General features: G+C 38.9%; 1 protein-coding gene across 3 annotated transcripts; it reads right to left on the bottom strand.

Moving 5' to 3' along the window:
* Positions 1-598: 598 nt before the first annotated feature.
* Positions 599-16,007, bottom strand: RPIA (ribose 5-phosphate isomerase A). Of its 3 annotated transcripts, none has more exons than XM_007427183.4 (10): positions 15,885-16,007; positions 14,233-14,353; positions 13,134-13,194; positions 9,717-9,772; positions 8,675-8,734; positions 6,844-6,908; positions 5,491-5,559; positions 4,510-4,651; positions 3,087-3,186; positions 599-1,797 (listed from the first exon to the last, which is right to left on the bottom strand). In XM_007427183.4, the coding sequence occupies exons 2-10, from the start codon at positions 14,287-14,289 to the stop codon at positions 1,700-1,702; spliced, it is 708 nt and encodes a 235-aa protein (XP_007427245.1). In that variant the 5' UTR covers positions 14,290-14,353; positions 15,885-16,007; the 3' UTR covers positions 599-1,699. The 3 variants fall into 3 exon arrangements, with proteins under 3 accessions (XP_007427245.1, XP_007427246.1, XP_025021786.1); XM_007427184.4 differs by lacking the exon at positions 15,885-16,007 and adding an exon at positions 14,743-15,850; XM_025166018.2 differs by lacking the exon at positions 15,885-16,007 and having other exon boundaries at positions 14,233-14,425.
* Positions 16,008-16,048: the final 41 nt, after the last annotated feature.

Raw genomic sequence — 16,048 nt, 5'->3', positions numbered from 1 at the left:
AGGGTGGATGGGGGAGACACCCGAACGACTTGCGACCCCTCCCTGCCAGCTTCCTCATTGACTTGCTTGTGGGAAACCAGCAGGGGAGGTTTCAAATGGTGATCACGTGACCATGGGATGCTGTAACCGGTCATAAGCTTCTTTAAGGGAGGATCGTCCCCTCCCTTAAAGAAGCTGACACTACAGCTAGACCTAGCTATACATCACCTCCTGGGAAGGGCATGGATCTAATAAAGAAGTGGTCAGATTAGCAGTCCTGAGGATTCTGCCCACTTACTTGGGAATTATAGGCCCAAACTCTTTTTATTATTTCAGCTATTTTATCTTTTATCTGTTTTATTAAAATAATTAAATGAAAAACAATTGTAGGATTAAAATACACTAAAAAGACAGGAGAATGACTTTTTGCATTGGATGCATTAAAGGAATAAAGAACAACTAAGGATGACCTATCACTTCTATGTCCTATTTGTGGTTTTCTAACAATATCAAGCTGGCTGTCGTTAAAGCCGGAGGATGGAGAAAGGAAATCCACTTGACTTATCCTGCAAGGCAGTTTTTATAAAATCAACCAGGAAGGCATTCAAAGATACAAACACATGGTTGGCACTGCAGCACTTTATTTAAGTGCTGCAACAGATGAAGTACAGAGTCATATTTCTGACCATGCAAAGCATTTAGAAATGAAATATGACACAATTAAGTGCCTTATTCTTGCTACATTTAGTTCATCCAAGAAGATCCATTTTTTGCCTGCATTTAGTTACAGCATCTTGTTTAATATCACCATACAAGGATTAACAATTCTTAGTAAGAACTGAACTCCAAATTATGTCCATAAATGACTGTTAAAATAGACTAGAATCTTTTGCTACTAGGAACAAATAACGGAGTACTGAACTTACACATCAAAATTTTGACTAATCCATACATTATTCATGGCCTGGCAAACTTTGTGGCAAGACTTTTTCCATGCTATTCCAGAAACATTTAAAAATGTGGCTCACCCACACAGTGTTGATATCATAGATAAATTCAAGCCACTATTTACTGGTGTCAATGACACTGGCTAGGACTTAAAACAATTTGCCAGTCCAGGCACATAGTCTGTTTTTCACACATTAATTATCATGGCAACATGTGAATAACTAAGGAGATGCAAAATATGATTAATCAGTTCTAAGCAGAACTTAACATTCAATTCAGGTTACAAAAGTCAATTGCTGAAACATTAGTTGGATTGTAAAGAATATAACAAGACATTCTCTAATTAAAAGTTGTGATTTAAAAAAATCATTTTAAAGGCATAAAATATAGAACAAAAAAGGTTTCTAGCAGGATACAGCCCTTTTACATAAATACTTCTTGCTTTTTGGATTTAAGCACATTGCACATGTCATTTACTTTCTTCCCCTCACACTGCACTGCAGTCAAAGTATTCAAATATTGTACTGCACAAAGTAACTTTTTTGGTAAATTATTTATATAAAAAGTAAAAAGTTTGAAACATTCAAAATTATGACCTCTTTAAAAAAATTACATGAAAAAAAATAGATTTTAAGATGACATTCCCTGGACCGTTTATTCCATTCACTGAGATCCAGACTGAATGCTTTAAGGCAAGTTGCCAGGCTGGCATCAGAATGATAATTCGACAGAACTGTAAGACAGCAGAGTGGATCTGAGGAGCTGAGAGAAATCAGTGGACTGGCTTCTCATGCACACTGACAGAGCCATCTTCCATGCCAAAGTAAACTCGCTCTGCCATATTGATGAAGAGACCTGTTTCCACCACTCCTAGACCAGAAAAGCTCAATTACTTTTAATTATTACTAAAGTATTGCACCTTAAAAAATATTCACCACCCCTTACAACAATACAAATTCAACTGAGATGAAGTATATTGAAAGCTTCAAAAACAAAAGCCCTGTATTAAAACACTACATATATCAGGGCAGTATTTCTCAACCTCAACAACTGTGTGTGGACTTCAACTCCCAGAATTCCCCAGCCAGCAAGCTGGGGAATTCTAGGAGTTGAAGTCCACATGTCTTCAAGTTGCTGAGGTTGAGAAGCACTGCGCCAGGGGCCCCTCTTTTCTATGGCCTTGGGTAAGAAGGGGAAGAGGAGTCAAGAGACATACTGATACATTTTCTCTCCCTCTCTCTGTTTCAACATAGTTCATCTTGGGATCATTTAGAAGCAAAAGCATCCTTTTTCCTGGCAAAGCTGACATTTGCTATCATCCTTTTTTCCCCGCATGTATCTCACTAGTTTTCTCATAGGAAAAGAGAAGCAAAAGAAATGAGAAGAGCTGCTGCCTCAGAATATGAACGACTAAAGCCAGACAAGGCACAAGGGAAGCTTTCTGATGCCCATTTGAAAATCGCTCCATGCTGGTTATACAGAAGAAGCAGGCTGAGCTTTTATGCCATGGCGCTATTCAGAGCAGGGTTTCTCAACCTCGGCAGCTTGAAGAGGCATGGACTGCAACTCCCAGAATTCCCCAGCCATGAGTTGAAGTCCAAGCTGCCGAGGTTGAGAAATACTGATCCAGAGACTAGACTGAGCGCTTCTATCAACAAGCACGTTCCCTTACCACCCATAATACTCAGAGCACCCACGCATAAAATAAGGGATTATTTTACAGATAATTATCTAGCTCATATTGTAAAAAGTCAGAAACTACGCCCAGTACCAATTAAGACTCCAGACATAAGTAAAATGAGAAAATGAGGGAAAACACTGAATTTTGCATTGCTCTGACATGGCTTTCTTTGGTGAAACAATACTGCCACCTGCTGAATGCACCAATGTTCTCAAATCCATCATTAACTCTCCTCCAGCCTTTGGTTATAATTTGAAGAATTCACATTTTTATCTCTTATTTTGCTACAGACTTTATAGAACTAAATCAAAAGGATAAATTTAATCTTTGAAAGTCTCAATTTTGCTCCAATCTTAAGACACTGAACACATGTGTCCTTAGAAAGACAATATACCTGACTTGCTTCTGACAGTAATAATTCAAAGACCTACAAATTAATCCTTTGCACTATTAAAACCAAATAGTATATGAAGACTACCTGGTATCATCTTGATTGCCATATTCACTTCATTCCAGTTATGGACTTTATCAAATTTCCAGTCCAATAAAAAATTCCCATTGTCTGTCACCACAGGACCCTAAAAAGCAAAAGTAAACATATTGTGTGCAAGACCTTTTATTTTAAGCCATAAATCATATTAGATACACAGAGACTTGCATGTGAACATTAATTTATCTAAAACTAACCTGCAGGGGAAAAAAGTCATACCCAGGTTTGTTAGTTTTCTGTAACTCTTTGCCAAAAAACAACAGAACAAAAAGCAAACATACAGATCAAGAATACCTATCCTCTTTGCTTATCAAACAATGATGCTAAATTATCTCGGCCATTCTAAACTATTTATTGCCACAGGCTGCAGTTCAAAAGCTTATGCATGGTAAGGTAGTTAATCCTCAAAATCCCAAAAGTTCTCAGCTCCAACTTCTACCAACTAATGGAATTACTACTCTGGAAAGTTAAAAATTAAAATTTAAAACCAGTTTTTCTCAAACCTGTGGCCTCCAGATTTGTTGGGTCTCAATCCTCATAATTCTAAATCAAATTGACTTGAAATTATGGACCTGAAATCTCCTGAAGGAGCACAGTCTCCCATATGTACCTACCAAGACTTTAAGATCATCTAATGAGGCCCTCCTATAAGTCCTCTCACCAAAGGAGGCGAGGTGGATCTTTCCAAGGCAGAGAGATTTTTCTGTGGTGGCACCCCTCTTATGGAATTCCCTCCCCAGAGAGGCTCAAATGGCACCCACATTAGCATAATTTCAGCACTAGATGAAGATCTTTCTATTTGTTCAGGCTTTTTAATTGGCTTTTAATTCTTAGTTTTTGAATGACTGCTATGCTGCTGCCTATTCACATGGTGTTTTTATTTTGTATTTTAAAAAATGCTTATTATATATGTTTTTATTCAAATTGTATTTTAGTGTGTTTTACTGTAACCTTTCCAGAGAGCTTTGGCCATTGGACAGGTTAAAAATTTCAAAAATAAAATAAAATATCTGGAGGGCACAGAGCTGGCAAAGGCTGGTTAAAATTATTCTCAAGCTAAAATTCCATTGTAAATAAGCATTTGGCTTGAACTTGGGGAGGCTGTGATAGACTTCTGATCTCTCAAGAAGATTTGCTGTTCAACAGCAGTGGTGCTCCTGTGCATGTCATTAGGAACACTACAGGTTCTCTGTCTCCATTTGCAAAATTGTCAAGATGCCAATATATCCCTCCCTGCAAATGGAAAGGAGATGAGAAAATATAGCTTGGTCTCAGCTCTTTGAATTGTGCTAATAATTTATTAATAGCAAAAGTTTACCTGCCCACCCACCCTAAAAAGGCAAGAAGAAACAGTAATTGTTTCCATACACCAACATCATCCAAATTATCAACCTTCTTAATTTATACGTACAGCTTTATTGACAGCCATCCTCAGCTCTGTAACACCTCCAAACCTGTTGGTCAGAAGCCTGGTGATTGGGACATAGGCCATTGGGATGACTTCAATAGGAATCCCCTTCTTCCATTGTTCTCCAAGGTTTTTAGACTTTTTTCTACAAGAACATGGGTTAAAACAAGATGTGCATTAATATCACAGCAAATGTTATTCTTTTGAAGATGATAGCAATAACATCAGGAAGCTGTAAACAAGCTTCAACTTGCCAGGACATCCTGACTCTACTCCTGAAAGCCAGAAGACTTTGCCTTTAAACAACACCACGCAACTGCTCACCAGATGATACAGGATTTCAGATTTGTGTGCGTGACTACACAGGACAGTGCTGATGATCTAACAAACATCTGAGCTGTTTTGAGAGGATGAGCCATTCATTATACAACAGAGTGTTAGGGGAGACGCAGCAGAGTAAGCAAGGCAACAATACATCAGTGTGAGAACATTTTACATACATAATAAATACGTACTGCTTAATATTGGTACTATTACATAATACATAATGAATGAGGCATATAGTCTACATATTTGTGAAGCTGCATACAAGCTCAGGTGTTTTTACTTTATAGAGACCACCAGGAAGCAGAATGTGACTGGCTTCATCCTATACGGGGATGCATCAGATGTACGTAGCCAGACAAATCTGACCTGGCCCAGCAGAGAACGAAACCGGCCATGTATTCCCTCCTGGTGGTTTATAGAAAGTAAAAACACCACACAGGATATACACTGTGTAAAAACAGAGAATGTTACACGGAGGTCATGTAACACCTCACACATGGGGACATGACATAATGTAACATCTCTGAGAACAAGTAAAACTGGACTGGATATATCATTCTGATACAAATTCAGGTGAAAACCCACTATGAATAAATATAGCCCTTTCTTCAGCTCCTGAAAAGGGAAACAGCAACAAGGAGTGGTAGATCATTTTACCTGTAATCTGCAATAACTATGAAGCTTTTTGCACAACCAGCCACTATCTTCTCCTGTGTCAAGCAACCCCTGAAGGAAAAGAGAACAACTTGCAAGCTTACTTACACAAAGAAATCCGCAGGTTGAATGCCAAATTTAAATCCAAGCATATTTTATTTTCCTTTACCCACAAATCATATTAATTCATCACTGTACTCAAGTCTTCACAAAAAAACAAAAATGAGATCATTCATCATCTCCAAAACAAAATAATGATAGGTTACACATATAACAGGGTCAGTACACACACGCCATCCAAATAGTTGACCCCAGCAACAGAAAAGGTAATATTTACTGAACATGTTTCTGCACTTCTGCCCTGACAGAGCACTTGAATTCCAACGAAGGCAGTAAAAGTTACTGAACTATGCACAGGCTGGCAGACAGTATCTCTGAAGCTACAAGATGTGACACTTTTCTTAAGCTTACACTAATTCCTAAAGCTGTTTTTAAGGATGGACATTGAAAACTGCTTGGGGTACAGTTATTTTTGTAAAAAAAATCCACACAAATATTTCTGTAAATTCTCTCTCATTTTTAAAGCAAAATAATATTCAATGCTAGTTTCCATTTCCTAGCAGCTCAAAAAAATTATTCATACTCTTGCTATTTTACAGATGTCATTTTAGAACTTTATTTTCATAAACAGAGCAAAAATAGAGGAATTTTCAAAAGTTTTATTTGAAGGGGCAAAACTAGGTTGCATTTTCCAACTATTTCTCTTGTTTCTAAATCTGCAGGAAAGGATTCTATACACACAATATCAACACACACTGGAATCTGTTGGGTTTTGATGTACGCCTTATTTCAGAAAAGATTTGGCCACATAGACCAGAGGTGTATCTTGAGGTAAGACAGTTTCCTTGGGTCATCTTGCTAATTCTTTCAACAATGCAGAAAGAGCCAGCAGTAGAACATTTAGCCTTTACAATGAGGCCCCAACAGCAACATCTTCCCACTTCATCATTCTAATTGTATATTCTTCTGTATATTCCCCAGAGCTTCAATGCATTTATGTATATATTCAAGCAAATATTGTTAGAAGGAAAATCCATATTCCAGGTACTCTTTTTAATTCCTTGTTACAAGAATTCAACAGAAAATAGATTATCTTTTAACCACAGCAACAATTACAATTTACTTTCAGCAATTTAATAATGAGACATTTAACTTACAAACCTACGAATTATATCTTTCAGATCAAAACCTGTATATACTACTGGAGATCACCTCAGATATTTTATCTAGTTGATAATATCTACTTATCCATTTTGTACTTTATCTATGAACGCAGAATTAGAAATTATTTCTTACCCTCCTCCTTTGATAAGACTAAGGTCTGAGTCAACTTCATCAGCCCCATCAATAGCAACATTCAACTACATAAAAAAGAACAATTTATAATACATACACAAAACACTTCTAGTGTGAGGAAAGTAGGCCTATGCAGATCTTTCAGTAAGGCAGCCCTGTGGATCTGCTTGTCAAAGGTGAAAAGTCAAGTGGCTGCTTTAACAGTCTTCTGGGCACAAGAGGTTCTTGTGTCTTTCTTATTCATTCATTCATTCATTTGTTCATTCGTTCGTTTGATTTATATAGCCACCCATCTCACTTTTACGTGACTCTAGGTGGCTTACGATAAAAACACACACACACACACACACACAAAATACACAATGCATAATATTAAAACAAATAAAAATAGAACCACAGAGCAGCCAGCATAATCTTGCTGAATGACCTGCCCAGGCCTAGTAGAAAGTGTTTCTGGGGTGGTAGCTACATCTATCGAGAACCAGGCAACAGTAACATCTAAGAGGAATGGTAAAAGCAGTGGAAGTATTATGACAGGCAACAATATGATAAATTAGCTAGATTAACAAAGTTGATATTTAAAGGGCAGGTAGGTAGGAAGACTTCTTTATCTGGTTCTAAAATGAAACAAGTAGGTTCCAGGGAGCCTCCCTGGGAAGTTTTCTACAAAAGAGACCACCATCACTACGTTAATACCCTGTGAGGATTCACATCTCTAGTCGGAAAGAGCTGACATCCATGGAAAGGCTTCCAATGATTATCTTAATGTAGCCTTATCCATTCTATTGTCCTTCAGATATCCTGTGACTACAACTCCTAGAATATCCAGCCAACATGACCAAAGAGCAATTCTGGGAATTTAAGATGACCACCCCACTACACATATTGACATACTGGGGAAAGACTGTCCTCTGAGTGCTCTAAGCCATCAACATAGACACAGATATACCATCATGCTATTCCCTTTTGGAGTAAGTAACATTGCCAAAGCACAGAAAAAGAGTAAGTAGTAATATACAAAATAAAGCAAACATTAGAGTTTTTTAAAAAACCACCTAAATTTAGTTTACGCCAACGACATTCACTATAACTTTCTATCCTTGCAAACCATCCTTGTTTCTACTACATTCTTATATCAAGTCATCTATTGGAAGTGAAGTTTCTGTTAGTAAAGATTTAGGATTTGTCTATTGTTCAGAATCTACCAAATACCTGGGAATTACAATCTCTATGAAAGTATCCATTTAGTGGAGATAAATATTTAAAACTGTATTAACTAGATCAAAGGAGACATTAAGAGATAGACAAAAATATCCCTAAATTTGTGAGGTAGAATAAATGTGATGAAAATGAACAATGTATCAAGGCTAATATATAGAGAGAGAATGTGCATGCACAATACTAATTATCAATTCTATTTATTGGCAGTTCCTTATTGGCTGGATATGAATATTATGGTGAACCAGATTCTCTGGAAGAAAATTAAGGTTTAAATATCTCAATGTGTTATTAAATTATATTCTGAATATTTGGCATTATCCGTTTATGAAAGGCTTTGGATGAATTGTGGTTGGATTACTGCCAATGGTGATAATGTATTCCTAGAAAGATATTTATGTACAAAGTTGTGAATGCTGGTGCAGTGATTTTTTTGGGGGGGAGGAAACAAGTCGCCTTCGACTTAGTTTTGTTTGGACACAGAGTCAAGATTTTAAATATTCTATTATTTTCTTTCCCGTTGATGATTAGATCCATACTAAAATCACCAAAAAGCATTAACTGAGAACTGTACGGTGGGACAAAGAATTTAAGAACAATTCAATCATCTTACCTCAGGATGTCTGTCTAAGTCACTTAAGGTTAACCCATTCTGCAGAATCAACTGACGTGCCTATAGAGAAATTAAAAGGTAAGATTATTTCTCAGTACAGGTAGTCCCCAGTTTAAGAACGAGTTCTGTTCCCAAGGTCTGTCCTTAAGTCGAATTCATATGTAAGCCAGAATGGTATTATTGTATAATACCGTATAAGTAGTATTGTGTGAGGAACTCGAACCATTGTGTATTTAACTCGAATCATTGTGTTTTTAACTTGAATTTTGCTACAATAGGCTCCATTCTTAATTATGGGTTGTCTGTAACCTGGGTTGTCTTAACCCGTGGACTATCTGTATTTATAAAAATATTTCAATAATTTGATTGGAAGTATTATTTTATTGTTATTCCTATTTTAAAACTGTTTTATTTGTATGTATCTTGTCATAGTCTTTGGCAAATAAAGTGATTCACTCACATTATAAAATCAAAGCCAATAAAAACTGTATATGTATGTGCATGTGTACACAGATGCACCATTTTCCATGAAGAAACAGATGGCTGGGGCAGATACGTTACAGGCAACTTATGGTTTGTTCTTGTCACTGACTTCTCCTAAGCTTTAAGTCCTGAGCCTCAAAGACTCGTCCACACACAGACTCATCCATGTGTGATCTACCTGAGCTTTGAGACTGGGAGACAGAAGTGGCAAATGCTGATTCAAGAGCCCAACAACCTCTTGTAATACTCTGTTAGGTTTGACTACGGGACCTCCAACTATGGGATTTCCCCCTTTCTTCAGTTCTAGATTTTCCTTCCTGCCCCATTGCAGACTCATTAAGGTTAAGGAGAAAGGGAATGTACTATATGAGTGTGTAAGTGACACAGAGAGAGCTAGACAAAGAAAGACGGTGGATGGGATGGCTAGAAGAGACTTAGGTCTGCTCAGAAATCAGTCCCCATGAATTAAATGGAATTTAGAAATCTGAACTGTAGATTCCAAGATGAGAACTGCAATTCACCCAGTAATGGTCATAAATTTTTAAAAAGAAGAATTTACCTGGAAAGATGTAGGTATGCAAACTATGTTGAGATTCTCTTTTTTCACTCTCTCAGCTGTAGGAGAAAAATTACTGGATTTACTATAGATGTAAATCAATAAGAACAATCCATATTGACAGACCTCTGCTCAAATGTCTCCATTTAAAAAATGCTTGTCACCAGACTTGCAAAAGAGGGCAACATTAACTAAACAAATCACAATACTGATGCTTTGTAGTTTACTTTCTATTCAGCAAAAACAATTCCTATGTCTCAATCTCTGGTGAAAATGCTAATTACTTGTATCATTATGAGGCAACAAGAAGCAAAGAAAATACACAGCTGTCCAACACCCATTCTGTAAAAATTATTAAATATATTCTTTTTTAAAGTGCCTCCCTAGAATTAATTCTAAAAAAGAATTGTCTTATACTGTATTGAAGTATTCAGAAAAGATTCCCTGAGATCGAGGGACAGTCTGTTTCAGGACATCATGTCCAAGGAGACATGTTTTCTTGGCAGTGACCTCGATATCAGGGAAGATCTCCCCCCCAGGAGTTGTTGTTACATGTGGCTTATAGTCATTTACTCATGTACTCTCAGCCTGTAAAGGCAGGCAGATCTTGTAAGCTCCTCTTGCTTTCTACCTGGGTTTCCTAGATAGCTGCAGCTAGGACAGACGAGACTCACAGCCCTTGTCAACAGTCAGGAATAATGAGAAGCACACACAAATCACTTTCAACCGAACACTGAAACAACATCAAATTCTTTGGAATACACGAAGACCCAGTGAATTTAAAGTACCAGCAAGACTTTACCGTACTGGTTTCAATGTTCATTTGCTCTCTCGCTCTCTCTCTCTCTCTCACACACACACACACACACTCATCCCCACTTAACCATGCCCTTCTCAACTAAGCTGCAGGCACTAGCTAGAGGGATAGAAGCCACCATGTCTGGTAGCTGTTGATAGAATTGGGGGTTTTCTGTGGGCTCAGGCCTAGCCTCCTTTTCCTGCTTCAGGTGACATTTCTCCTTTGACTCCTTAAGGACTTGTTTCCTTTTTATCTATCCCCCCAAAGGGATCTTTTAGACAAATCTCACGGGAGGCTGGGGGAGGGCCTGGGAGGGCCAGTGCAGGCTGCACACAGGCAGAGGGGGGGGGGGGTGCTGCAAGCGGAAGCAACTTACCGGAGCGATTTGAGACCTTCCCTACCAGCTTCCCCATTGACTTTGCTTGCAGGAAACAGGCAGGGAGGGTCGCAAATGGCAATCATGTGGCCATGGCTCCTTGCAACATTGTAATCACAAGCTGGGCACCCGAGCACCCAGGTGGCAATCATATGACTGTGGGGATGCTGCAATGGCTGGAAATTAGAGGACCGATTATACGTTTATTTTTTCACCTCTGTAACTTTGAATGGTTGCTGAACGAATGGACATAAGTTGAGGACTACCTGTAATGGGATGAACGCTGTTAGCTTTCAGGAAGGCTTTGAAGATCTGGCTGTTGATTTTTGCTTTACTGTAATTCTGTTTTCATTGATGTATGCTGGCCAGAGTTGCATTTTTGTGATGTTTATTGGATTTATTGGATGTATATGGGCAGCCATATACATCCAATGATTGCTGGAGACAATAGAAAGGAAAACAAAAGACCAGAACATCTCCTCACCAGCAATCATCACCCAGATAAGCAGAGATTAACACCAAGATTACCACCAGACATACAATCAAGCAATAAACAATACCCTAATTAAGGAACTACCAAGGGGGAAAAAAAACCCACACCCCCACCAACACTGACAGGGCAAGCTACTATATATAAACAGAGAGCAAACCCCATTCCATTCTAGCACTGAAGATGTTACCTAGCTGGGTCATGAAACATTTGCAAGAAAACAGCCAAGCTCAGAGAACCCCAAGGACTCCACAAGCAATAGGATCAAGAATGAATGGGTATTGAATGAATGGAGATACAAAAGTGAGTGACTTGTATAAAAAAAGCAAATTAAAGTGATTTGGTCATTATAGAAAGAATGGATGAGAATCAAGACCAAGAAAGTGGATGGAGCTGATGAGATCCTGAAAGAGAGGTGAGAAGTTTAAAGAAGAAAAAGCAATGTATGAAGTGATATATGGATGTGGTAGAAACAAGGATGGTTTGAAAGGATAGAAAATATGTAAAGGTATAGTGAATTGTGTTGGTATAAACTAATTTCAGATACACTTTCTTCCCTTCACCTCCTTTTGGGCTTTTAATTTATTTGACCTAATATTTCTTACTACCTTTTTGTGCTCTGTATAATGTTCTTACCCGGAAAGGGAATAGTGTGATAGCTATGCCTGAACCTTCTTAGCAGCTTCTCCCATATTGGACAGAGCCACATTCAAGGGGAAGTTAGGTTACATTTCACTGTTCTTCTCAAACGTTCACACAGCTTTTGATCATCCCCACTGCCTAGCATGGTACAAAAGAGCAAATGTCACCTGTGACTGATTTTGTAGAAACAGGGCCTTATCCTGTATTAGCCAATAATAGGTCCAAAGGCTTTCCAACAGACTATTTTGAATTACTCAAGAAACGACTGTGTCATAATAATCATTCAATTGACGCTAGTTAAAATTTTTGAAATGAAAAACTCTCCAACAGTCCTGCATGTCAGTGCAGTGACAACCATTACATTATACTTTCTCAAGGTTTACCCAAATGTAAAAGTTTAAAGTACAATACTATACAATTATACAGTAGTTAACAATCACTCTGAAATCTATAACAAGTTGGGGGCTTATTTTTGTATACAGACCAATTATAAAGAATTAATGGCAAGAGAAGCCCAGAATTTTTCATTTCAGTTTGCATCATGTGTAAGAATTAGTTGATATAACTTAAAAGGATTTTTAAACTGAAATTTTTCGAGAATCCAATTTGGCTTATGCTCACTACTAGAGCAAAATCTATGATATATAGTAATAATCCAATAAAAATCCAAGGAGTAACAGCAGTTGAGGACAGCATATGTTCACTTCTCATATGTACTCATGTATGACAGATCTAAATACTTTAAGTATGATTTAGACAGCCAGTGCAGTGCAGTGGTTAAGGAAGGGGTTGGACGCATCCACCCTCCACCACAGAAGTTCGCTTAAGTAACTTTGGGTCACTCAATCTCAGCACAACAGCTTCACAAGGTTGTTGCTGTGCAGAAAGCAGGAGGAGGGAGCACTAGGTACATTGCCTTGAGCTCCTAAATGAAAGACAAGATAGAAATAAATTTAATAAATAATACATAAGCTCTGCACAGGAAGGTTTACCTGCCCTGGGCTCATCTACCAGGAAAGGCAGAACCAGAATTCCTTCAAAAGCAGGTTGTCCAACTGTTTCACTAGAACAATAAATACTTTTGGGGGGGAAATGAGTAATAGTAATACATACCCAATTTATGTACAGCATGAACAATTGTAGATCCACTTCCAATTCCAAGGACATGATTAGTCTATAAAGGAGCATAAACATTTTCCTTTGGTAGATCAACACAGAAATTGTAATGCATGATTACTAAATATTTTGTGGTACTTCCTTCTTTCAAGCAGTGATAATCCTGGCTTCTAAAGGAGGTGGAAAGATGTCTCATATAGACAAGTAAAACAAGCATGGCTCAGTATAAAAACCTAATTCTTCTTCTGTGAACATTCAGGATATCAAAAAAAACAAAAGAAAACATTAAACTCCAATTTCTATAAAGTAAAAGAAATAATTTCAATCTGTACAGTTAAATAATATAATTGGCTACTAGTTGACCTAATATATGTAGTAGCTTGACTGGGTATATGATATGCATTTTCAAACAACTGCTTTTCATAATCACATTTTATGCATTAAAAATACCGCATGGCATCTGAAAAACCAAGATGTGAAAGTCTGATCAGGGAATTTACTTCTCAGTAAGTATGCACAGACTGAACTAAGAATACAGTAAAATATTTAATTTGCAAGCAAGGTAACCCAAATTAAAACTCCAGACAGATCAATAAGTAATTTTTTAGAAAAATGGGACCATCCAACTCAGTGTCCCTCAACCTTGTCAGCTTGAAGATGTGTGGACTTCTCCAGCTATGCTGGCTGGAGAATTCTGGGAGTTGAAGTCCACACATCTCCAAGCTGACAAGGTTGAGGGACACTGATCGAACTCATAGTATCGGGCAAAGTCCTCCAAATGAGTATAAACTACAACTCCCAGCAAATCCAATTCCAACGGTGGAGGTATGGCTGCGAATCGTAGCGCTTTGCATTTTGAGTCAGACAAGTCCTCCGCCCTTCATCTGTTCAGAAATCGTTCAACCAACTTCAGAACAGCGGCCGTTTCGACCCACATAAAATCTACACACATCACACCTCGTCTGGCGAAAACGAAGGGCAGCCGTCCACAAACGTCAGACTACACGTTTCATAACGCCTAAACACGTCTGATAAAGACCCAGGTTCCAAAACCAGCAGCGAAGAAACGCACTTCCTTGTCAAAATACGTCCCTACCTGCACGTGATTGTCTACCGCAGCACAGGCGGCCAGCTTTTTGGCTGCTTCTGTCATGATCTTTCGCACGCGCCCTCTCTGCAGAGCCTTCGACTCGACGCTCCCTTCCGCTACCAGCGTCCTGCAGAGAAAAGTGAGAGGCTCCGTCCTGTGCCGCATGACGGTGACCCCGCCCGCTCGCCGCCTCTCGCCCCTTGGGCTTCCCCCTGGCGCCTGCGATTACTCCGAACCGCCGCTCGGAGACTCCGTTCATGAATAAAGCCGCGTCTCCCCTCGCAAACGCCGACTTCTGCTAGGCACACATGCGATTTTGAGTACCGCTGACCGAATTGAGCGCGCGCAGTGCAAATTGCACCAGGCCACCAAGAGACTGCATCCCGGCATTCAGCTGTTTTGAACGCAAGGATGGTTTTTCCTTCCCGTTGGCAGGAGCGGATGTATTCTAGCCACCATGAGTATCCGCCGCTACAGGGTTAATCGTTTAACCACACAATAATGTATCTTACGTACTTTTTAAATATTTTTGCCAGACTTCAATATCAAATGTTGAACACCTCGTGTCTGACACACCTACAGTTAAATAGCCTCAGTAATTAGGATTCAAGCAGAGCTCTGCATCTCTGGCCTCTTAAGCCCTTCTCTCTTCGGTTGCAACTTCCGTGATCATAAATTAGTATCAGAGAAAAACTGCTGCACATATGTAATTTACATGGACAGAATTTTCTTTCAAATTGGAGGGGGAGGCTAAATTCCCAGTGAGAAAAACCATCATCTTTGGAATGAAATAAAAGGTCCTTTAAATACACAAGAATATAAAGTAATGTGGTTCTCTAGGAGTCGACAATGACTTGATGGTACATAATCGATCTTGTATTCCATTCTCAAATTATTTCTGGACTAATCTATCCACTCTAGCACGTAACTTTTTTTGCAAACGACTGTATATTTCACGTTGCCAAGTTATTGGGCTCTTGTCATTTCTTGATCCTTTTTTGAGGGCGGCACGATTCTCTCACGTTTATTCATCAAAGATACGGCGTCTAGAAAGTTTTCAACCATGAGAACGGAATTGCACCTCCAGGCATAGAGGCCATATCACTGTTACTATAATTCAAACCGTAGGCAGCAAGGTTGCTTTTAATCCCCGTGAGGTTTTCCGGTCCTGCGCAGGTAGACACTCAAACCACAGTCATCTCTAAAAAGAAAACGTTAGACTCGGCATCTGGAAGAGCGTCAGAGCGTCGTAACACTGGGTTGAACCACTTCAGGCAGCAACTGAAGGGTCTGGGTTTTGAATGCTTCCCCATACGAACTTGCAAATAAAACAAAAAAGCAAATAAAACTAAAACATCTGTTCAAAAAGCTTCTAGATCTCTCCACTTCTTCCTCAGTTAACAATGTTTTAATTGCAGGAAACAATCGATGCTGCATTCAAATACAACCCTTCCTTGTCCGAAGTGTACCATTCATTTTATCACGCTGGGAATTTCCCAACTCGTTCTGTTGTGCGTCCAGATCAAGTCTGGTTGAGCTTGGCTCCTCTTTCCTATGTTGAACTAGAATTTCTATACACACATATATATGAACATTCCTTATTCGGTTCCGTCCAGATATGAAAGAATTGTTAAACGTTACGTCGAGGGCATTTTTACCTTCCGTAACCCCATGAGGTTTAACAGCTGCGGCTTCTTTAGGACGTTCCCTCCCCCAGCCCTCCGCTCTGGAGAATACCGTCAACACTCAGAATCGGCCACGTAGGAAGCATCGGCCTTGCCCAATCAAGAGGGGGAGGAAAAGAGCAGCAGCCAATCACTGC

The sequence above is a fragment of the Python bivittatus genome, unplaced genomic scaffold (assembly GCF_059951505.1).
Source record: "Python bivittatus isolate LINGU-HERP-01145 unplaced genomic scaffold, Pbiv_v1 ctg000000_np1212, whole genome shotgun sequence".
Taxonomy (NCBI): Eukaryota; Metazoa; Chordata; class Lepidosauria; order Squamata; family Pythonidae; genus Python; species Python bivittatus.
Note: the sequence above shows the minus strand (reverse complement) of the source record. Positions and strands in the feature narration are given on the sequence as shown.

Excerpts from the sequence above, each read along its gene's own strand:
- RPIA (XM_025166018.2), bottom strand. The coding sequence starts at position 14,391 with ATGCGGCACAGGACGGAGCCTCTCACTTTTCTCTGCAGGACGCTGGTA. Across the intron at positions 13,195-14,232 it reads CGGTAGACAATCACGTGCAG|ACTAATCATGTCCTTGGAAT; the intron begins GTAGGGACGTAT and ends GCTCCTTTATAG. Across the intron at positions 5,560-6,843 it reads AGTCTTATCAAAGGAGGAGG|GGGTTGCTTGACACAGGAGA; the intron begins GTAAGAAATAAT and ends CTTTTCCTTCAG.